General features: G+C 41.1%; 1 protein-coding gene across 1 annotated transcript in view; it reads left to right on the top strand.

The window, feature by feature from the left end:
• Positions 1 to 10,326: 10,326 nt before the first annotated feature.
• The window catches only part of LRBA (LPS responsive beige-like anchor protein), a 365,752-nt gene continuing 352,431 nt past the window's right edge, over positions 10,327 to 23,647 (top strand). Inside the window, exon 1 of the mRNA XM_053939908.1 lies at positions 10,327 to 10,748. Coding sequence (XP_053795883.1) covers positions 10,527 to 10,748 — 222 coding nt within the window. The 5' untranslated portion in view covers positions 10,327 to 10,526. The remainder of the gene's footprint in view (positions 10,749 to 23,647) is intronic.

Below are 23,647 nucleotides of genomic sequence, written 5' to 3'. Positions count from 1 at the left end.
GCTGAAGGAATAACCAGGCTTGAGAGGGAATGGCTGAAGGTGGTATAGCTACATGTCAACCCCTTTTTTTCCACATTATAAATTCAGCTGCCTTGGAGGAAACCACCCCATGACTTGGAGTACTTTTGGGTAAACATTAATAATAACAAATTCTAATTGGTCATTATTACTTGAACAGAAAATATCAGATTTCATTTTCACCAGGAGGAAATGAAAATGTCATGTACTGTAATATGACAAGCATGGAATTTACAGTAGTGATATGTACTTGTAATTACCTTTATATGTGTAAATGCACACAAAGCAGAACACCAGGGACGCCATTTTACAACAGATTTAATCAAGAGAACATCTATGTCTCCTCATAAACTTACCTAACCAACTTTGAAAAAAGAATGGAGTTGATTAGACAGGTTAATGGGGTGATGTCTTTATACATGACAGATGGCCATGTTAGAACAGAAAGTTGTTCACTCTCCATTTTTTATTTTATTTTATGAGACTATTTTACCTTTTTTGTTTTACTTATGAAAGCATTGCTCATACATTTTTGATTAGCAGTGTTTCACTGGAAAAAAAAAAAACAATTTCCAATGAAGCTGGACTTTTAACTGGATGGATGTTGTCATTACGTTTAAGTGGTAGTAATCAAAACTAAAATACAAAATGAATTTTTTGGAATTCCAGGTCTTTAGAAACATCCTGACCTCCCCCACTGGCCTGCAAACGGAGAAAAGTGCTTACAGATTTGCAAGCTCATAAGAACATAACAAAGAAATGGAAACATGCAGAAGAAAGCTAGCTTTTTAATGTATAGGGAACCCATTAGTGATGAATTTGGCAGAGTAATTAAAAATTGTGTGATTTTAAAAAAAGAGACTTAACTAAGAATAATTTAAAAAATATTACAATGCAAAATTAGGCATACTTAAAAAAGTAATAATATCTACCGGGGCACTCAGAATGATGAAAGTGTAGGACATGGGATAACCTAGGCTGTTCATCTTCCCTCAGATTTAAAAAGTGTCTGGAAGTGAATCACACAAAAAGCACTAACTGAAGGAGGATTCATCAGGTTCTTCACAGAGGCCTCTGCCCATGTGCTCTGGGATCCCTGGGTAGGCCAAAAAGGGAGGATGTGCAGCACCTGACTGTTGAAAAGCCCCTGAGGCAGCAGCAGTTCTTGTCTCTTTCCTGAACAGCACTTGGCATGTGTGCCACCACTGGCATGTGCCATGATTTGGGAAGCTCTGTCTAAAGATACCCAGTGCCTACTCGGCTGTTAAATAATCACAATCATGCAATTATTTCTACAGCATTCTCCCATCTCTCTTCTTTTCCTATATGAAAAGAAGTCCATTCCTAAATAGACCAAAAATTGAGAAAATATGATATTCATTGCTAACCTTCTACTATTTTCCTCCTCCTTTGGCATTTTTTACTGACCTGAAGTATACAGCTTCTTCATCTGATGCAGATTATTGATTGAAACAATACTATTGTACATCTCTCTAGCCTTCCATGCATGAATGTAAGAAATCCAAAGTCTCTCAGGAATGTTTTCTTTTGAAATTTTCTCTGTGAATGTAGGATCTATGAGAACTACTAGAGTAAGTTTTAAAGAAGACTCTGAATCTTTGGGGCCTTTTTACATTTGTTAGGATTGTAGTACCAGAGCCATAGTGAAACAATACTGAAGTACCTTTGTGAAACTCTGCAGCAGATAGCAGTAATGAAAGATAATTCTATATGGAATACTGTGTCTAGAAGTGCCATCATAGTCTGGATCAAAATTCTTGCAATATTTTCAAGTGCTCAGACACTGCTTTTTAATGAAAGTGCAGTAAGATATCACAAGTTTAATTTCATTTATCTGGCCATATGTAAATCAATAGCTTCCACAACAGCATCTAATCCTCATTTACAGAAATGGATCAGTTTATTCCTTAGTCAGATGAGCACGTGGCAGGCAGCTGCAGAGATAACAATAGTCTTGCTTTTACTAACAACATTTAGCGTGATCACTTGACATCATATTTAAGTCACCACACAACTCCATCGACTCATCCCACAATTCACCTCTTATCAACATAAAGAAGATGAATTTCACACAGAGTATTCATCGAGGTAACAACTGGGACTGGCTTTGTGTCCCTTGTTGGTACTTCCACGGATGAATTGCTATAATATCAGGAGCACCTCTTATCAATGTATTATCATCTGGTCAAGTGTTACCAAACCAAGATGGACATGATGCAATGGAGATTATTTAGATCCAACTTTGCTCAATTAATACCTTAATTCTATATCCTAATATAGGGTCCCTGCTACCAGATTTCAGATTTTCTTCTGATCTCCCATTTCCTCTGAGTTTGCTAGATGTTCACAGCATTTTGAGGTGCAAGTACTTTTTTTTTCTTTTCAGTTGGTGCTAACTGGAGTAATCGGATCAGTGGCAAATCAGTGGTTTCATAAACCTAGTGGGGATAGCATATAGGGGATAATACAGAAAGGATTATGTAAAAGATTTGTATCTTCAGGAAATACTGGCTTCCACAGTGCCTGATGCTTAACAATAAGCTACTGTCTTAGAGCACCTGGCTGCTTTGCAAAATAGCCAGTTTGAGTGCCTTGATATGCAAAACATCACAGCTAATCCAGTCAGACAATCCTTGATCACTTTGTGACTCCTCAGATAGATAAGTAAAAGAATGTTCCTTGGTGCACGTCTTCTAATAATCTAATGAGAGACACTGCAGGTTGGTAAAACAGCAATCTTCTAAATATTTTATTCCTGTTTCCATTCGGTTCCTAAAGCAGGAACAGATTCATTACTGCTGTGTATGGACTGTCTCCCTGGGCATTTCCTTGCCATTGATTCGTGTTTCTCTAAAACAGGCTCTTAGACCCCATTCATTTCACTTTCTGCTGTTCCATCCTCTGTTTAATTCACCTCATTGTTTTGATATTGTCCTTCTCCTTCCTTCTAAAACATGAAGATCACCTTCTCTTCCTTGACCTCTCATCCTCCTACATAAAGCCCTATTAAATTTCCTCCCTCCCACAGAGCCTCCGCCCTCTGAATCCTAGAAAAGCATCAATTCAGGAAGAGCTATATTGAAAAGAAAATGAGGCAGCAAAAATATATGTGTGACAGAAAAATATAAGGAATTAGCAGCTATAATAGAAAGGTTTCAGGTGAGCCAAAATTAATCCAGCATCCAAAATGTACATCAGCTATTAAAAAAAAAAAAAAAAAACAAATACAGCACAAATTTTTGGAGACAGGACATCCCTTTTTTTTTTTTTTTTTCCCTTTTTGTGTAGCCACCAGATGCTATGTGGGAAACAATGGCTTTGCCTAAAACCTCAGTCTGTTCTCTTCTGTTTTTGCTTCAGTGTTGTGATCTAGAGAAGTACTAAAAGCCTGAGGGACATTATATGGCTCCTGTGTCCATTACAGGAGCATCTCTAACCTTTGTAGTTCAAACTGTACAATAGAACTGAAAGAGTGAAGCATCACCATGTCTACCAACTGTGACCCTGTTTTTATAATAATATTAGTAATAATTCAAGTTTTTGTTACTCATTCCTTGCTGTGATGTAGCACAGGCCTGTAACTGCATTTACTCCACAGATCTTAATCCAGCCTCTGTGAGAAGCAATTTGTTGGGGATTTCAAAACATCCACTGAGATCATACTAGAGTTTTATGCAGAAAACCTCTCATAATCCCTCTCAAAACTCTAATATGGAGTTATTTCTGGATCTTATGCTTCTTTTGGGCCAGGCTTGGCTGGAGAGTTTGAACAGTACATTAAAATCAACTGCAGTGCAAGCTGAATGTGATGAGGGAAGGGTTGGAAGCAGCTGCTTCCACAGGCTCACAGAATCCTTTGGGTGCAGCACAGCAAGGCAGGTAAGCACCTGCAAAGACACCTCCTTCCAGCAAACCCTGCAAGTGCGCAGATATCTGACCTCATGAATTAAAACTTGGCTTTCAGTGAACAGGGCCCAGTTGAAGAAATATGATTTGTAGTGTTTTCTGTTTGTTCATGTCAGGCACCTTTGTTTTGCCCAAAACCAATGTAGGGTTTACTACCAAAGCAGAAAACACAGCAAACGTGACTTTCAGTGCTGCCAGAAGTTGGATTCTGAAGAGAACTACAACAACAACAAAAACAATCACGTCTTTTAGTATGTATGTGTGAGTGGGAAAAAAGGGCTAAGAAAATAAGGGTGCAGAACCAAAGGAAAAGTAAAGACTGCTCATTAAGAGTAGTGCATAATGAGGTGCTCCATAAATTTATTCAGAATTAGCTGTGGTAAAATTTCATGAGCTATTTCCTGACGTAACCTGCATAATGTAAGGAATTACAATGACATTTTGAAGACTCCTTCTAGGTTAAGAGAACAAAAGAAATGAGGTAAAGCAGCTTCTTCAGCTCAGGGCCTGCATAAATTCCTTAGAGAATGGAAATGCATTTTCCAATGCCACCTAGCTGAGACTCTAAAGAGTATTCAGTATTAATTTAGTGCTTTTAAGAACACTGATAGCAGCACTCTATCAATCAGGAACACATGATACAGACAAATGAAGTTATACTGATTACATTTGTAAAGGAAAATGAGAAAAAAATCACCATATGCATTTTTAAAAATACATTATAAAAACATAAATTCCTACATTATATAAATGCACCAAAATATATCTAGAAATTAAATAATGCCATCAAACACATACTGCAAAAAGAAAGCAAGAATCAAAAAGAAAGCAAGCTTCCTCTTCAGACAATGCTGATCTTTGCTTTGAGATGACATTGCTCTCTTGAAGTACTATGCTCTCTGTACAAACTGAGGGGACCGGTCCCATTTAAGGTGAACCATATTTAAAAGCAGCTTTTTAATTTGAATTTTAATATCCAGGATATTAAAATATTAAGGGATTTTTAAAGGAGCTCTAAATCACAGAATCATAGAATCATTTCGGTTGGAAAAATCACACTTAAATTATGGAGTCCAATCATCAACCCAACACTGCCAATCTCACCCTTGAACCATGCCCCCAAGTGCCACATTCACACATCTTTTAAATACCTCCAGGGAATGTTGACTCCACCACTTCCCTGGGCAGCCTGCCCCAATGCTGAATAACCCTCTGATCCTAATATCCAATCCAAATCTCCCTGGCACAACCTGCGGCCATTTCTTCTCATCCATTGCTCAAGATTAAGAGGCATTTGGTCATAAGAAGTTATAAAATTATGTATTACTTCTCTTCCCTCATTTGCTTAAAAGGCAGAGTATTTAGTTGCTAAAATATACTTAGTTGAAAACTTTTTCTGACATTGCTAGGTGTCATGAAGCCCTCCCAGACCCTGACAAAACTGAACATGAATTTAGTTGCACTGTGAAAGCAGAAGAAAGTTATGCATTATTGCAGACCCTTGCTTTATTATCCTATATTAACTAAATGGGAGCTTTTACTTAAAAGATCTGATCCCTGAGCACTGCTCAGATTTATCTGCAGCAATTTAAAGGGCAATGACTCCAGCTGCCAGAAATTACTCTTACAACAGCTGCAATGGAGCTAGCAATGGGTCTGTTCCTCAACTGCTGTACTTTACTTCCCTACCAGCTATTAATGCATATTGAAAAGACCCCTAGGGCTTCTCTCCCCCAGATCCCTCAGGCTCTCCTCCTACACCAGATGCTTGAGTCTCCTCACCATCTGTGGGACTACTCCAGGACCTGCTCCAGTGTGTCCATGTGCCTTTGTACTGAGGAGCCCAGAACTGGACACAGTATGCCCAAAGGGGTCTGACCAGTGATGAATAGAGGCTTCAGGAGATTTGAATAAAGCTTCTAAACCAGCACCCACGGTAATACTTTAAAGGTTATTTAAAGGGAAAGTATAATTTTTATTAAAATGGGGCTTAGAGACTTTTCTAGTTCCTTTCATAAGATCTTGTGGAGTTCATTCCCAAGAAGGGGCTTAAGTTCATTTTAAATCCACCCTTTCTGATTTTTCTTTTGGGGTGATACGCTTTACAGAAAACTTCTGTCATTTTTATTCCCTTAGCGCAACACTTCCCAGTTTGCTTGTGGGAGGCAGAACCAGCACTGGGCTTGTAACCACACTTGGGAAGCTCAGGATGACAGGTTTTACTTTCAACTCTCAGCTATCTTTTAAATAACTTTTATTTAATCCAATCTAGTCTGTTTCTCCAGATCTTTAGTGATGGGCTTTTGGCATGGTTGCTTGAATATAAACCCAGTCCAAACTGAGATCAACAGGTCAGCTGAAGAATTTAACTGATTTTACCTGGTTGAAAAATCATTTTTAAACAATTGTCTATGGAAATCTGAACTGGCAATCTTCTGAACTTTACTGGCCTTGACTAATGAACATACCTCACTGCCTTTAACAATCAAGGCCAATCAGGGAGTATTTATTTATCTGCAAGGAAATACAGGAAGATCTGACAGAATTCAGCGTGACAATGCTGCTTTCCCTGCAAAGCTGGATTTGCTGACTATTGGAATAGGCAGTTGAGATTTAATGGATTTCAGAAAACATCTGAAATCCATTAAGTTGGATTTTTGTAATTATTGTATTTATGTATTTCTTTCTAGTGAGATGTTAAAGAAGAAAGCAGAAAAATATTAACAACAAATGTTACATTCTCTCTGGATAACAGGAGAGGCCACAAACAGAACATGTACTCCACGTCAGTAGGTATGCAAAAAATTCCAAATATTATTTCATTTCTTTTTTTGCCTGGTGGCAAATAGCCTGATGGAAACCTTAAGGGCCGAGCATGGAGAGAGAGAATACTTTAAAGCAGCCAGATAAAACTGACGTGTTTGTGTACTTAGCCAGCTTAAAGGCTCAAATAAAAATTGTATGTTCCTTACAAGAGGGAAGGTAATACTTCAGCAAACTACAGGTGACTCAGAAAGACAGGGAAGATCAAGCAGTAGATGTAAGGAATCCAAAACATGCAGGGGAAATGCTGGCAGCAGCAAACACTAAGATTAAAATTTCAGGATTACACAGTATGTGTGTAGCCACGCAAGACCACTGTAGCTTCCCAGAGACTGACTGTGTCAACATCACATTCTAAACATTTCTTATTCTGAGGAAGAAACTGCAGATGTTTGCTGCTCAACTTAGAGTTTACCATCTCTCCCTAATAATGTATATGCATGTACATAACCAAGGAAAATGAGAAAAGAAAGAAAAGGAGCTTAGTCTTTTCTTAGCACTTGGAAATTCAAACAGGAGAGCAGCTATGAAATGTTCTAGTCTTGACATGCACTCTATAGATAAAAGTAATGATGTGAGAAAATTACGTAGGAAGAGAATGGAACAGGCATAATGGAATGTGTCTTGTCTTGAGTGCCTCATACTTTTTGCCCCAAAACTGTGGGAAATTTGATACCTACACATACTAAGTATGGCACTCTCAAATCAGGCCACAGGCAAGTTAAAATACTATATGATGTTGATAATAATATCAATAGTAATAATACAGTATAATAATTAATATTAAATAATTGCAATCATATTTGATATTCTTATAAAGAACATTGTAGATCACTTCAGAAAAGCATTTTCCAGAAAAGCTGTGGTTTGAGTTTGCTTCTACCTTTTTTTTTCTGTGTAAACACAGTCAGGGAGGGGTACATCCAAATGGTTCCATCCCAAACATGGTGCAGTATCAAGTGTAAGGAGAAATCAAATCAAAATCAAGTGTAAGGACAAATGCCAGTTGTCGTCCTTGGAAATTCTTTAATGCTAGATCTCAAAACACAGAAATTTTTACCAGTTTAAAGATTTATTCCCTTCCCCTCCATAGAGTTACATAAATGACAGCTTTTTATATCAGAGAGGATGTGAAGGATTAAGATATGCTTATATTTGTTTTCTATATGTGTGTATGTGCATGTTATGTTCACATTCCTGAGATGATCCTTCCTTTGGAAATATTTGATGCTGTCCTGTTGGCTGTGATATTTTGTTAATAAACCACAAACACTTGTCTGTGTGTTAAACAGCTGGTACAAGACTGTACAGCCTTTAGGAGTGTGTCTGATCCTTATTAACAGAGGTAGTCTCCTTAAAAATGCACAGTTGAAGATTCCTTGAAAGAAGAGTTCGGAGGAGCAGACCAAAGAGTTTGGAGGAGCAGACCCTCCCACTTCTTTATTAACAGATACTCAGATCAATATCAAATATATTCAAGTAAAAGGTCAAACAAATGAGACAGGATAGGATTGATGCCTATTTGTAGCTCATGTCACCCTAGGAGAGAGCACAAAAAGGGCAGCAGTTCTCGTCCTTTACCCCAGTTGTATGTGGAGGTTCCACCACCCACCCCGGGGCTTGGCGGGGGCTTCGGGGCACGGGGTTTTGGCACTGCCACCCCTTTGGGGAGACTTTTTTGGGGCTGGGGAGCGGCTGTGACAGCGGCTCTGAGAAACCAAAACAACCGTCGCCGGCTTCACCCAAAGGAAGAGAGTGAGTTTTCCTTCCCTCATCCCGCTCGCCTTTTTCCTCAGCTCATCACATCTGGGTGGCGTCTCTCATGAGCCACATTCGCGTTCCTTGTGCTCTCCAGGGAGCAGCAGGAGGAGGAAGAATAACAGTGCGCCCGCCCATGCTGGAGGTTTGGGCAGTAGAAGCGCCTCACCTGACTCCCCGGGATCGTTCTGGCGATAGCAGGAGCTGGAGCTGGACCATCTAAACAACCTCTTCTCCCAAACAGCTGCAGTTTTCCTCCAGGGAGTGTCTGCAAATGCAGAGCACCCAGCTGGAGGCCTGCTGTTCGCATTGGGTTTCTTTGATTCTTAAAAAAAACCCTAACCCCCCCCCACAAACCCCTTCTCCAAAACCACCCCTCCCAAAAGAAAAAGAAAATTGCTTCATGAAGGGCAGACTTCAGTTGTTGAACAGCTACAGCACTCAGCCCTAGTGAGGCCACATCTGGAGGGCTATGTCTGGTTCTGGGCTCCTTAGGACAAGATAGACAAGGAGCTAATGGAGGGTGTCCAGCGAAGGGACACAAAGATGATGAGGGATCTGGAGCATCTCTCTTATGGAGAGACTGTGGGAGCCAGGGTCTTTTCAGTCTGGAGAAGACTGAAGGGGATCTCATTAATGCACATACATATCACAAAGGTGGGTGCCCAGAGGATGGTGCCAGACTCTTTTCAAAAGTGCCCAGTGATGGGAACAGGAGTAACGTCCATAAGCTAAAACACTAGAAGTTCCACCTCAGCATGAGAAAGAACTTTATATTGAGGGTGACAGAGCACTGGAACAGGCTGCCCAGGGAGGACTCTCCCTCTCTGGAGACATTTCAGACCCACATGGACGTGCCACCTGCTCCAGGTGACCCTGCCTTGGCAGGGGGAATGGATCAGATGATCTCCAGAGGCCCTTTCCCTACCAATTCTGTGAACACTGCAATAGTCTGGGACAAGTTATTGCGCACAGCCTCCAGACCGTCCGGGCCCACGCGGGCGCTGCATCCCCACAGGTGAGCAGCGTCCCTGGGGATGAGGGGATGAGGGGGATGAGGGGGAGGGTGCGGCTCCCGTTCACCTGCGCTCACCTGCGCTCACCTGGGCGTGCGCAGCCCGCGGCTCCCGCCCCGCACCGCGGCCCCGCCCGCGCCCGGCCCGCGCAGGCGCTCCGGGGGCTCCGCGCTGTCATGGCGGCAGCGACCGGCAGCGCCGGCAGGAAGGAGATGAGGCTGACCGGGACCGCGCTGTGAGGCGGCGGTCGCGGCGGCAGCAGCAACAGCAGCGGCGGCAGCAGCGGAACTTGAGGCGCCTTTGGGCGGGCGGAGCGGCGGCCGGCGCGGCGCAGCGCAGCCGGGCGGTGCAGCCGCCTCCCGGCCCCGGAGCCGCGCGTCGGGCAGCCCGCGCCCCCTCCGCAGCCCGCGGTGAGTGCGAACTTGGCGGGGCGCTGCACCTGCCCGTGGCCGTGCCTCAGCGGAGCCGGGGCCGCGGCGGGCAGCAGCCGGGCGGGAAGGAGGAGCGTGTTCTCTCTAGGTGAAAAAAAAAAAAAAAAAAAAAAAAGAAGGAGAAAAAAGCAGATTAAACGCTTGAGGTGGGGGCTCGGAGCACGGCAGGTCCGGGAGCACTTCCGCGGGGAGAGGCGTGAGCGCTCCCAGGGCGGCTCCCGCCGGGAGCGGGGCATGGGCCGGGACGTGCGGGCTGTGGGCAGTGCCTGACGGAGCGCGGGCTGAAACACACCTCGGGTTGTCCTTCAGGGCTGCGAGTACCTGCCCGAGGGCAGCGCTGTGACAGACGCCTCCTGCCGAGGAAAGAGCCGCGATTCCGGGTCCTCCCCGCCCGCCCGACGCCCTCCCCCGCCGGACGCCGCTTTCCTCGGGAACCGGAGCCCAAGGGAAGGAAGCAGAGGACCGCCGCTCACCTTCCCGGCTGACCAGGTCTTCCCAGAGCGGCGAGCGTGTGGAGCTGGCGCTGGAAGCCGTAGCCTGCGGTGAACTGGCCATGGCGAGTGAAGGCAAACAAGTTGTTCAGCCAACAGGTGATGATGGAGGAGGAGGAGGAGCGGGAAAAGGAGGAAATGGTGCTGAAGGGGGAAGTGTGCTGCAGCCTTTGAATCCAGGTGTCCCTATCCGAGGCATCAAGATGAAATTTGCTGTGCTGACAGGACTGGTGGAAGTTGGTGAAGTGTCCAACAGAGACATAGTCGACACTGTGTTTAACCTGGTAAGTTTGCCTAAATGAGGGGAAAAAAACAGCATGGGTGTGCAGAAGAATCTGCAGGGTTTTTGATACTATTTTTCTGTTAATATTTCTGTACATGTTTAGACTTTCACCATGTAGGATTTCAACCATGTTCTTTTTACTTGCCACAGAAGCTGGAAAAATAGCAAATGAGTCTATAGACACACTTATGCTTGAATTAGCTGTAAGAATCCTCCTTCTTTGTTTTCCTCAGAGAAATTGTTGCTTTATTTAGAATGAGAAGTGTATAGTTATGTTTAAACATTTAACAGGTGTACTCAACAAGAAAGTTAAATGTTAATTTAGTAACTCAAGCTGTCATCAAAACATACACACTGTTTTAAGTCAAAACAGTTTTTCAAAGATGTTTACATCCCTTCTTGTTTCCTGTTGGCTTTGGAAGTAGGTGGAACTTCCATGTTCTGTGTGCAGGGGGTGAGGGTGTCAGGGAGTAGTTCATTCAAACATGTGTTACACAGTCTGCTTTTTGGGAAGAATATGGTTTCAGTGTCCTTTTTTTAATTACTGAATTAGGGACTCAGCTGCTATTTTTTGAATGCTGTGTGGCTGTATCTAATATTTCTTTCATAACAGATCTCACTAAATATTGAGGATACAACTTTTCTTTGTTGAAGCTACAAAATTAATATATACCACTGAACTTTTTGGGCCAATTGCTTTAAATTGCCTAATTTAAAGCAATTAGACTAGTAATGTTTCTTTGATGCAGGGGATGAAATATTAGGAGAAAAACTCTCAAGTTTACAAAGATACTCTGCTATTACCAGAGGTCTTAAAACATCTCTAAAAACAATTATCGTCCCTCCTTCTTCCTTTGAGTGAGCAGCTCTAAAACAATGTGGTTTCTGACAAACCAGGAAGTGAGACCATTTAATAATATAAAGCTCAGTAGCAAGGAAAGTTGAGGCAGAAGTCATACTGGTTTTTTATGCTGTTTGCATTTCAGTTATTTTGTTTTTTTTGTAATCTTTGCTACATGCAAGTTTCAGTGGTCACTAAGTATTTGTGTGCAGTGTCTGTTTCATGTTTTTCGGTGTTGTCTTTTTGGGTTATGATGAATATTTGTATTGGGATGTTTTTGCATTAACAGTGTAGTGCCCTAGATTGTTTGCATGAAAATCTCAATACAGGGGAATGGCCGTAGTGATAAAAATAAAGTGCAGATCAGAGGTTTCATGGATGCTTCAAGTATGAGGAAGTGATTAAAGTTACTTGGAATTTACTTGACAATGTCCTGGACTAAACCCAGTGCTCACGTATATGTACATGAGGTTCAAAAGGAAATTCTGGTGAATAATTTAGAATTTAGGACACTTGTGTAAGGGGAAATTGTTCATGAGCGTGTTAAATTTTACTTTGTTTCTCATGTGGTCTTTTGAGTAGCGTGCTGGAGGTGTATTTTATGGCAGCAGTGGAAAGAGGTTCAGCAAAATAATTAAAAATATATAAGCTCCTTGATTCCTGTGATTCTTGTTCTGCTCCATTTTGGACAAAAGAGGAGCAAAAACTTCAGCATGATTTAGAGTACCCTTGATTTTAGATTAAGAGGTCTGGAGAATTTGACCTGTGGACTGCATTTTCCTGGATCTTCATTTCCCAGATAGACGGGGAGAGTTTCTGGCATTGAAAATTTTTGAAACTGTGTTCTCGCTTCTTCTACAAGTGAAACAGCAACCCTGACCTCTCTGAGAAGATTCCTCATCCATTTCAGCACACCTGTGTGGGAGGCTAAAGGTCATGCTCATGTCCCGTGTTGTTTTATCAGCTGGTGGCTGTCATGGCACAGCCAACAGTTTGGTAGTAAGGACACTTTGCCTGGATATGTGAGAAGAAAATCCGAATTTTGGAGCAGTAGCAAAAACAGTAGGCCCCTTAATTTCTCTAAGTCCTAGGGAAACATCAGCTAGCTGGCAAATCAGGTATTTTGGAAATGCCTGAAAAAATCAAACCAGCCAACAAATTAGTAATTTTTGTTACAGAAAGCCATTATTTTCTAGATTTTTTTTTTTTAATAAAAACTGTAAAGCTGACTTATTGATGTAGCTTTTTGGGATATGAGGGATGTGAAGTCTCCCTTCAAAGCAGTGCTTATTCATCTGTCACAGAGTTCTGTCTCTGTTTATTTGTTACCTGTGACCATTTTGTCAATACCTCTGAAATCACGCTGACCAGAATTTAAGTCAAGTATTGGTTAGCACTGGTGTACTTGGTTTTCTCTGTGTGGATGTACAGAAAATCTGTAATTTTATCTGAAAAGGTGACTCTTAGCTCTGGCTTTTCTGGTAGTTTGTTTCCCAATGGCTTTGGGAGCGTGTTTCCTTGGGTGTGTGCAGGTTGAGTGGGGGGGGATGACAGTCATGCCCTGATCTGCTGTTGCCTGATGGGGTTAAGCCCTGTATCCCCTCCTGTTTGGTTTCGTTCTGTGTGGTGACTCACAGCTGCAGTCACCAGGGATGGGAGCAGAGATCTGCTAGCCTGTTCCTCATGATTTGGAAAGAGGACACCTACGCTATCTGGGGTTTTATTTGGTCACTAATTTGAGGCATCTTTAGAGCAGAGTGCAAGGAGGGCTGGGCCAGTCTGGGTGGAAAGGTGGCTTAGCATATTTATTCTTTATGGCATAATCACTCTCAAATGTGAAGAGATTATTCGGGGATGTTAGGTGCCCTAATTTGAATTTCTTGAGAAAACATGTTGCTCTTAGTTATGCCCTTCCAACTTGTTGTAGCGTAAGGCGGTTATCAAGAGAAGACCGAAGTGCTGTCTTGATGTTTCTCATCTTTAAGAGATGGTCACATTCTATATGTGAAAGACTCACAAGGTCAAAAATCTAAAGTGCACAGTAATTGATCTGCTGCTTACTAAAGAAGTGTAAGCCTCTGTAGCTCTGATTACTCAAGCAAATAAGTTGTTCACTTCAGCAGTGTTGGATTTTGGAGAGCCACCTCTGACATTTTCTCTGTCCGGCAGTGTAACAAAGTGCTTAGTGAGCTCAATTCTAGCATCAGAACTCTACTAGTCTTGTTTTGTTGTCTTTGGTAATTCCACTCCTAGAAATATACAAGCTGATCTGCTTTGTCTTGGTCAGTTTTTTCAATGAACACAGCTTCCCAGCCCACGTTGAATATGTCTTTGTGCATTTCAGCACCTCTTAAAAGTGAAGAGGGAAATAGGGACTTTCAAGAAACTGTTTATTCTGTGGACAACTTTGAAAGCATGTTCTTGTTCAAGTATTAATCTGTTCTGTTACTTTTTTAGACAGACTAAGCAAAACTATGGATATATATTCCTCATGCATTGTGAATTTTATTTTTAATTGACTTTGGGCAGCAATAACTCCTTTAATTTCCTTTACATACAAATCAAGTGAATTCCTGTTCATTACCTCATATTTGTCCTCATATTTGCCCCCCTTAGTTTATTAAAATAAAAAAAACCCTCCTGGTTGGAGATGATAGAATGAAAAAATAAATTACTTACAGTGGGACGTGTTACTAACTTAAAATAGCTCTAAGCCAGTTTTGTTTAAAAAAGCTTTAGTGCTTCAAATTGTTTTATTGATTATGGTATAGATTATTACTTTATTTGGTTCAATTTTTTTCCCCTCAGTCTGTGTTGCAAAGACTTTTTTTTCCCCAAATTTCTCTTTGGTGAAGAAAACGTGCTGTTGCTGCTGATTCTGTTCATGGTTTATGAAATCCTCACCAAGAGTGACAAAGTGCAAATGAGAAAGAAACACAAGTTTTTAGCACCTTTGGAGGAAGAATAATGGGATCTGAGGAGCAGAGGATTAAATTTTGTAAATTTAATTTGTCAGCTCTCACTTCTGCCAGACAAACTAAAACCACCAACAGATATTCAAACTAACTTAAAAAAAATTCTTACAGATTATTTTCCTGCTGATACATCAGGTTTCTAATTTGGATGGTATTGGCACACTAATGCAACTAGAACACTGTAACTCATAATGGTTTTTATGAAGTCTGAATTCCCCTTTTCTTGTCTCTTGTCACAGACTTACTTTGCATGTATCATGTTGTAGAAACCCCCCAAAGCTAATGCTGATAGAATTAAATGTATTGCACTAGTAAAAATCCACAATAAATGTCTTTATAACAATGCATTCCTTTCATTACATTATTATAAGTTTTTAGAGACTTTATTTTCTACATAAACTTATCAATGCTGATGACATGTGAGAGTAACCAAGTAGCTCCCAGAATGTCACTGAATATTGTGTATTTCTTAATAGATGAAATCTTCCTTAGTAGCTTCCCAGTAAATACACCTCTGGCTACAGTTATCCTAGTTCAGTCACTTCTGTCCACTTGAAGTACAGATGATAAGGTAAGTCTGTGGCTTTAGCTGTGTCAGGCTTGTAGGGGATATTTTTAAAAATCATAGTAAATTGAACAGTCAGCTGTCTTCAAGGTCATGCATGGTTTTGACTTATTGAAGTGATACATATTGGGGTTTTTTCAGGTGTTGATGCAACTTGGACATTACTTTGTAGTTAATGGAAATATTACTCTATGTAATATATGCAGGAACTGAGGGAAATTTTGTGGTTGGCTGAGAAAGGTGTGGAATGTTGTGAGGTGGTAATGGCAGTCTTTAATTAGGCATGCAACAATGTAGAAGAAAATTGTCTAGGCTCTGAAGAGGAGCTGGTTTGTACTTTGGCTGCAGTATCAACTCACTTCTGTAACTGCAACTTAAAACACAATGTAGGATGACAAAATATTGAGGACAAAATTTTAAAAACTGCATGGGAAGGTGTTCAGTTTTGCTTAGTTTCCACTAAGTTGCCAGCCTTTTATAGCTTTGTGTGTCCAATCTGAGATTTCAAGTGTCTGTGAAAGCCTGGAACATGCTTTGTGTTTTCTAGCAGTGTTGGCATCTTGTACTGACATTAATAGACCCTGTACAAACATAAAGCCAAAAAAGCAAAGCTGAGCTGGGCATTTATGTATATCTTGTCTCAATAATGCAAAATCTGTTAGACAATTTTTAACAAGGAAGCCTGATCAAAATATGTTCATAGCATGGCTTAGAACTCCCCTTTTAGAGTGGAACACATCAGTTCAATGACAGATTTTTCTAGGTGGTGTCTGGTAACAGAGGAGAGGGAGTCAGGTTTCCATTGCAGTTGCTTTGCTGTCTCTGGGTAGTGTTTTTTGCTGCTTCTGCCAGACAGTCCTGGGCTGGATGGACCATAGGCCTGACCCAGCAGTGCAGAGAGCACAGAAACCTAGGGGCCATATGGACTGGCTCAGGAAAAGCATCTGCGGATTAGGGAATAGAATGAAATTAGTCAAAAGCATCAGGGAAGCAGGTGGATGGCATGTCAAGGTTGCCACAAAGGCTGGATATTGCAGAGTGATACAAAAATGGATATTTATAAATGCATATTGAATCAGCACGCTTTGGTTCAGTCCTCCAGTAATCTCTTTGAAGATGAGTGTGAGTGAAGGATTTTGAAATTGCTGTATTGGCTGATCATTGGAGGTTGAGGAAAATCAAAGATGAAGTATTTGCTCAATTCTTTTTTGAGGTACTGTTGGTTTGGTGCAGTGTTCAGTACTCAGTGGCTAGTCAGGTGTACATTCAAATGCTGAAGTTTGCTGAGAAGTCCCGGTCTTCATAAAATCATCAGGCCTGATATTTTTTTTGGCATGTGTTATGGATTTACATCTGATGAAAGATAAAAGTGAGCTTTGTCTGTAGTTTCATTCACTATCTGTATATTTGCTTTACCACCTCTTGGTGAAACTGCTCATTCTGAGCTTCCTCTCACTTGACGTGTTGCTCTGACCTTTTATTTTTTGCTAGATAAGTTGGCAGCTTAAAGCACTGATAGCTTCTGTCTTCATGCAGTCATCAAGTTCTTCATGAGCCTTAAGGAAGAAGTTTTAATCCATTGCACACATGAAATAAGCTCTGCTGTTTAGTCACTGGAATGTGAAATAGTTTCTTGCTACCTTTGGTGTTTCTGTCTTTTTCTGTCTTCTTTAAAAATCTATTCTGTCAAATTCAGTCTTGCATGCATTAAATTTATGCATATCTTTTTAAAGAACTTCTATTTATTTTAAATGGGTCAATCTGGCAGAAAGTTTTTGTTCATAATCACTAATTACAGTTAGCTAACTTTCTGCTGTTCAAGTGTCTTCCCCAGCCCCCGGAGGCCTCGCTGGCCTCTTCGCAACGTTTTGCATAATGGTTTTTGGTATTAGCTTGACCTAATTACTAATGTCCTAATTTAGATTACGTTTCTGCTTTAACGAATTCTGGATTTTTTCTGGTGAACTTGCTATCAGGTTAGAGCACATTACTGTCCATCCAAAAGCTAGTTTGGCCATTTTAATTTGACTCTGGGAAATGCTCAGGCTTTGTCTGTGAGCTTTGGCCATTTGCCAGGAGACTGAGGGCTCCATGTATATGGTAAAACAGGATACTATTACCACCTGCTTTGTGAATGCTCTGCGTGGCCAGTGGAGACTGCAGTTTCCAGCATGCAGTGCTCTGTGCTTAGGGCAGATAGCAATCGAGATGCATCCTTGCACAACTGCTGTAATCAAACTCACCAAATGATGATACTGCAGGAGTTGCAATAGTACCTTTCCCTGAGCCACTGGGGGCTTTGTGCTGACACTGGGAGCCTGGATTAATTTGTGAAGAGCTTATGTTGCCACAGTGCTTTAGGTTCCAGAGCTTCACAAATAGGCATAAGTAGTTTCTAAATAGAAACTAATTTATGGAGAAAAAAAATCTAATGCCTTCTGTTGCACTGGATTCCCCTAGTAGTAACTGGGGAGCTGGGAGCAGCCCAGGCATGATTTTCTTGTTAATAGCTGCCTTGAGAAGATATTTTAATGAGAATTGCTAGTGGGAATAGGATGTGCTCTGTTGCCTCCTGTAAATGTTCCATGAGTCTGAGCTGCAAGTCTCTTTACTGCGGTCTGCATATGAATAGTTTTGTTGATTTTTTTGTGTTCTACATAATACTAGGGAAAAAATTCCACATGCATCAAGGCAGAAAATTCAGATTATTTTTTGTGTGACTGAAAAGCTGGAATTGAATTGTTCAGGCCAAAATCTCTTCTCCTTTGTTGATGTAACTGAAGAAATCAAGACTGGAAGAGTTTCTGGGTTATCTTTCCTTTGCAGTTGGAAATCAAAACCAGAGTAACAGTGTAGGACTCATCTGTACGATGAAAGTGTGTTATGTGTGTGTCAGCATTTCCTTTTTTTCCATCAGCAGTTGTTGTTTGAGATGTGGACAGAAATTACTGAGATAAATTTGCTAAATGGAGCCTATTCTATTTGCCCCACTTAGATACTCCAAATTTCTAGGTTTGTTGTGGACTCGCCCTGTAAAACAGTAACTGTAAGAATGCATGGGGTGACCTGTAGCTTATTTATTCTCTCTTTGGAAATCCTGAAAGACAAGAAGCACCAGCAAGCAGCAGGTAAGATGGTAACTGCAGCAGGAAGGCATTTCTATAATAAAAGACCAGCAAGAAGAGAACCAGTAGCATGTCATAGTAAACTGGGATATGTGTGATTATGGAGTCCAGGATGCAGAATGTTTGCATGGTAAGCCCCTCACAAATTGGCTCCTTTATCCAACTGTGTATGTTTGGGTGGGAATTGTACTGCCAGTTTTCCCAAGTATAATTTGGGTGGGGGTAGGTAAGGAGTGAGATAAACCCTGTTGCTGTAGAACTGCTGAATAAAGGCTTTGCAGATCCTGCAACTTTAAAATTTTAGTAGTCTATTATTAGAGAAGCTTCTAAATTGTGCTGTTTTCACTTCTTGGGGTTAAAACAGTGCTCCTAAGGACAATTGTTTTTTGCGTGATTGTTGATGACTTTGGAATCAATCGGTGCTTAAGAAAATTAACCAAAAACCATCACCACCAGAAAAACCCCCCTAAAACCAAACCCACAATCCTCTCTCCCTCCAAAAAACTCCCAAACCAACCTGAAAAACAACACACTTTCCGCACCCACCTGCCCATCAAACCAAACCCAAAAGTTTTCTGTGTGGAATCATAGACTTCAGTTACAAAATATGGCCAGTGATACAGAAGTAGAATTGCTGATGAGCCTTAAAACAATGCCATTGAGTGGAGCATGAGAACCAAATGACTAATGTTGTGAATGGTGCATGACTGTTAAATAAACAAATGGAAACTATTAGTCCAGTCAGCATCTGCCTCCTGCTAGTGTTTTTGTTGAAACTAAGCATGTGATTTGTCTCTAGTTGTCGTTGTGAACTTGATTGAAAAGAACTTAAAAGCTTTTTTTTTTCTCCCTGTATAATGGGAGCTTACTTATACTGTAGGATTTGGTTCCAGTATGTAATTTAGGTTCCCTAATGCCTGGCTTTTAAGTATCTGATATGGAGTATAAAACTGAGTAACTGTGATTGCATTTTTTAGAATGTATTTTGAACCATCAAACATGAGATGGGGAGATGTGTGTTTTTAATATATTGTTGCTGTTATAGAATGGGAGAACACCTGAGATGCTGGGAACGGATATTTCAATTGGAATTGCAAAAGATTCTCTGTCCAATTTGTAATCTATAGCAAGGGTCACCTTCTGAAGCTATGATGTCTTTAACACTTCAAATGTCCTTGTTTTAAACAGGGTAGCAGTGGTGCTCAACTGAACAGTAACGTGCAGTGAAAAGAGTTCTCAGGATCAGAAACTGTACCAGCAGTTTCACATCTTTGTATAAGTCAGTAAATGCTTATGAGGAAATTATTGCCATGTCTCCTTGCCCATTTCTACCTTAAAAATAAGGTCTCAATCTTGTGCCACACTAGATTATCCATTGCCTAACCTCACACCAGGACACTGCTTTGTCCTTTCTGTGCCCCCTTGCCTCCTCTTCCATGACCTGGCACCTGTTACCTTCATCCTTGGCTGCAGAAGTGAATCCTGAGCACTCACTGGAATCTGTAGCAGCCTGGGAATCTCTGAATGCCACTGTGTGCTGCAGTTGCTGTGGATCAGCTGATTGGCAGGAACATTGCCTTGGGGACATGTTTATTCCATGACTCATCTGAGACCTGGTGCTGAAGACTTGTGCCCTTCCTGTGTACTGCTTTTAAAGAGGAATGTATATGGCTCTTTGGGAGTTTTGCTGATTTGATAAAGTCTCACCTCTGTGGGAAATGAAAGCCACCCTGATTTCTCCCCTTAGCAGGAGGAGATTCAAATTGCCATTTGTCAGGACTGAGGGTGCTGTGAGTGACTTGTAAAGGAGCACTTGTAACACCTCTTCTGCAAAGACTAGGCTCATAAACAGCAAAACCAGCCAGATTCATGAGTATGGGGAGAAGGCACAGAAAGAAACAAATATCAGACCTTGTGGTTAAGGTGTTTGAATAAGGTTTTCTAGTCACTCATACGTGACAGGGAAGGTTTGGAGCTGGAAGACTGGATTTCTTGCCTGCATGTTAGGACTTTAGTAAAGATTTCTTTGTAATGTACCAAATCCTGACTTCATTCCTGTAAAGTGCATTTTTTTCAGGTGAAGGGCTTTGTCCAGTGACTGAAATATCACTAGAGTTGCTTAGACATATTTTAAAAAGATAGAATTTAGATGGCAGAAACTTGGGTTTCTTGCTTCATGATGGTGCTGTCATTTTTCAGGTAAGTGGTGTCCCTGTTTCCAACTGGATCTTGAAGAAATTGAAAAAATGTCATATAACACTTCTTGATACAAGTTAGTGTTGTGTATTGTCTGCTCCCTCCTCCAAAAAAAAAAAAAAAGGCATGTGGTGAAAATAATTTTCACATTGTCAAATGATGTAGGTGACTGCAACAAACAGACTTGTCAGTTCAGGCTTTCCCTCAGCTGAGTTTTGCGTGTGCAAATTGAGAAACCTGGAGTACTGGATGCAAAGTGGAAATGGAGGAAAAAGCCCCAATATTTCATTTGGTTGCTGAGTTAGTCTTGATGTCTTCGTTGCTGTTCTTTAAAGATGGATGTGTCTATAGGGATTCTTTAATTAGGTATGCAAGGAGTAGTTGAGATCTCTTTCATTCTAGACGTAGGAATAGAAGAAGTAGTAAAAGTTTAGAGGAGCATCCAAGCCCAAAGAAATTGTCATAAAATAATATCACACATGAGCAGTTTAGTTTAATCACTGTAGTTATGCTGTTATAAAACTTGATTATAAACTATTTGTTTCAAATTCAAGCTTCTGGATTCAAATCCTGACTATCTACATATTACCATCTGTCCCATTAGGAAAGTTGTGGCAGGCTGGTGAAGTTACCAGTGACTGGAAAAGGGAAAACATAACTCCCAGTGTTAAAAGAGAGGGAAAAAGGAAGAACGTGGGAGATTCCAGGCTGTTCAGTTTCACCTCTGTGTCTTACAGGATCATGGAACAGATACTCATGGAAATTGTGCTAAGGCACATAGAAAATAAGAAGGTGAATGGTGACAGCCAACGAGGTGTCACTAAGGGCAAATCAAAAGGCCTGATAAATTTGGTTGCCTTCAGTGATGAGGTTGCAGCACTGGTGGATGAGGGAAGAAAAACTGATGTCATCTGTCTGGACTTGTGCAAAGCATTTGGCACAATATCCCTGTCTATAAACTGGAAAGGTGTGAATTTGATGGATGGGCCACTCACAGAATAACAAATTACCCAGAGAAGTTGTGGATGCTCCACCCTGACAGTATTTAAGGTCAGGTTGGATGTGGCTTTGAGCAGCCTGGTCTAGTGGAAGGTGTCCCTGCCCATAGCAGAGGGGATGGAACGAAATGATCTTTAAGATCCTTTCCCACCCAAACCATTTGGTGATTTTGTAAGTCTTTGTTCACCTCCATGGGAAAACCCACTTTCAAGTACACAAGTGTGCCAGAAATTTAAACTTAATTTACATGTGGTGGCACGAGAGGGAGAGTTATTTCTGTGGCTTTTGGCTTGTGCCATCTCTGTCACGTATTGTTTAGTGTCAGTGTTTTAATTTGCTCTGTAGTGTGACACTATCCTGTAGCTATTGCTGACATGTGGGGTTTAATGAGTGTTTCATGCCTCATTCCTGTGCTTGTAGCTGAATTCCAGTATCATCCTGAACAGAATATTTCTGTGCAATGAGGCTGTGTATTACTTACAATGGGACTGGTCAGACACAGGCTTAGTTACCATTTTGCACCATGCATGATACCTACTGTGCAGAATAGCTCTTTAGCTTTGAAATATACTTACAGTGTGTCTTCTGTGGGTTGGCAGTGCGTTTGAGTTCTGTAGCACTGAGTGATCTTGATGCTTCAGTTTCCTGTTAAAGTAGGTATATGGGGAAGGAGGTGAACAGCTTTAAATGCTCATTTATAGTAATTTTCCAGCTGGATGTTCAACTTCTCAGCTTCTAAGAGTCAGCTTTAATATTTCCTATAGCTCTATTGCTTGCATATACAAGGCTAGAGTTGTAGTTAGAATTCTGTTTCTCAACTCTTAAGGAGTTTTGTTCACCAAGGATCCTTCTAAATGGGTTTGTTTGCCTGTGACCTTACTGTGCAAATTGGAAAGAATGCTTGAATGCACATATGGATTCTTAAAACAGGTATTGATCATTATAACAATGGGATTGATGCAGAGTAAAGGATTTCTCAATTGCAGTAATTGTATGTGCAGATTTCTATATTAAAAGGTGCCTGAACCTCAGTCTTAATACTCAGAATTTTGAAGGCAAAGATACCTTTGTTTAGGAAGGTTAATAATTTGGCCAAGAGGAGTTATTGCCCTTTATGAGCATACATGCTAACTCTCTCTGGTTAAATTAACCATGGTGTCAAAGAAAACAGAATAATCAAATGTATGGATGGCAACTATAATTATGAAGTATTAGTTATGTGTGACATAGTTGTGATCTCTGTAAGGCATTTCCATGTTCTGGTGCTGTGACCCTGTAAGGTATTTATACAGTCAGATGTGTACTGGAAAAGATGTTAAGATAATGGAGAAGTTGCTCTGAAGAGTGGTTCATACCTTAAGATTGCCCGGTGTCTTCTGTTTTAAGCAATCTTCAAGGATTTTCTCTGAAGTTCTACCCTTTTTTTTGCAGGCACTTTGTTACACTGTGCTCCAGAGACATGTGGGTTCAGCCTTCTGTCACATAACAACAGATCTTCTAATACACACACTCTTACGGCACAGACAGTACTGAAAGCAGGCAGGTTTAGCTTAGATGTCAAGAAGAATGTCTTTACTCAGTGGGTGGTGAGGCAGTGGCACAGGCTGCCCAGAGAGGTTGTGGGTGCCCCACTACTGGGGATGTTCAAGGCAATGTTGGATGGGGCCCTGAGCAACTTGATCTAGTGGGTGGCATCCCTGTGCACAGTGGGGAGTTTGGAGCTAGGTCATGTTTATGGCCCCTCCCAGCTCAAACCGTTCTGTGATTCTGTGCTTTCAAAGCAGCAGCAAATGTGTTTTTTCTGCTGGGTGCAGTCAGGCTTATCAAGGAAGTTGAGTTAGAACCTAGAAAAAGAGGACAGTCGTGTTGGGCTTCCCACTCCTTGGACCAGCTATTCTTTCCTCCTTGATAATCAAGGAGTATTAAGTCTAAGTACCTGGCTCTAGAGCTGCCTCATTATGCTTGTTGCATTGTGTTTTTCTGTGAAGTCTGAATTCCTTTTGCATTTACAAGGCAGAATGGAAAACATTTGTTCTGTTTGTTGTAACTCAGAATGTGACTTTTCCAATAAATAGCCACACAAGTTTTACAGACTGGAATGAAGTATTGCAGTTTCAGCAGTACCCATTGTTGTTCTACTTTGTGTACACAGAATTGGTTCTGTTTCGTCTGCAAATTCTGTTGTAAGGCAGCTGGAAG

This window comes from Vidua chalybeata, chromosome 4, assembly GCF_026979565.1.
Source record: "Vidua chalybeata isolate OUT-0048 chromosome 4, bVidCha1 merged haplotype, whole genome shotgun sequence".
In the NCBI taxonomy this organism is placed as follows: domain Eukaryota; kingdom Metazoa; phylum Chordata; class Aves; order Passeriformes; family Viduidae; genus Vidua; species Vidua chalybeata.
This window is presented reverse-complemented; position numbering and strand designations above follow the sequence as displayed.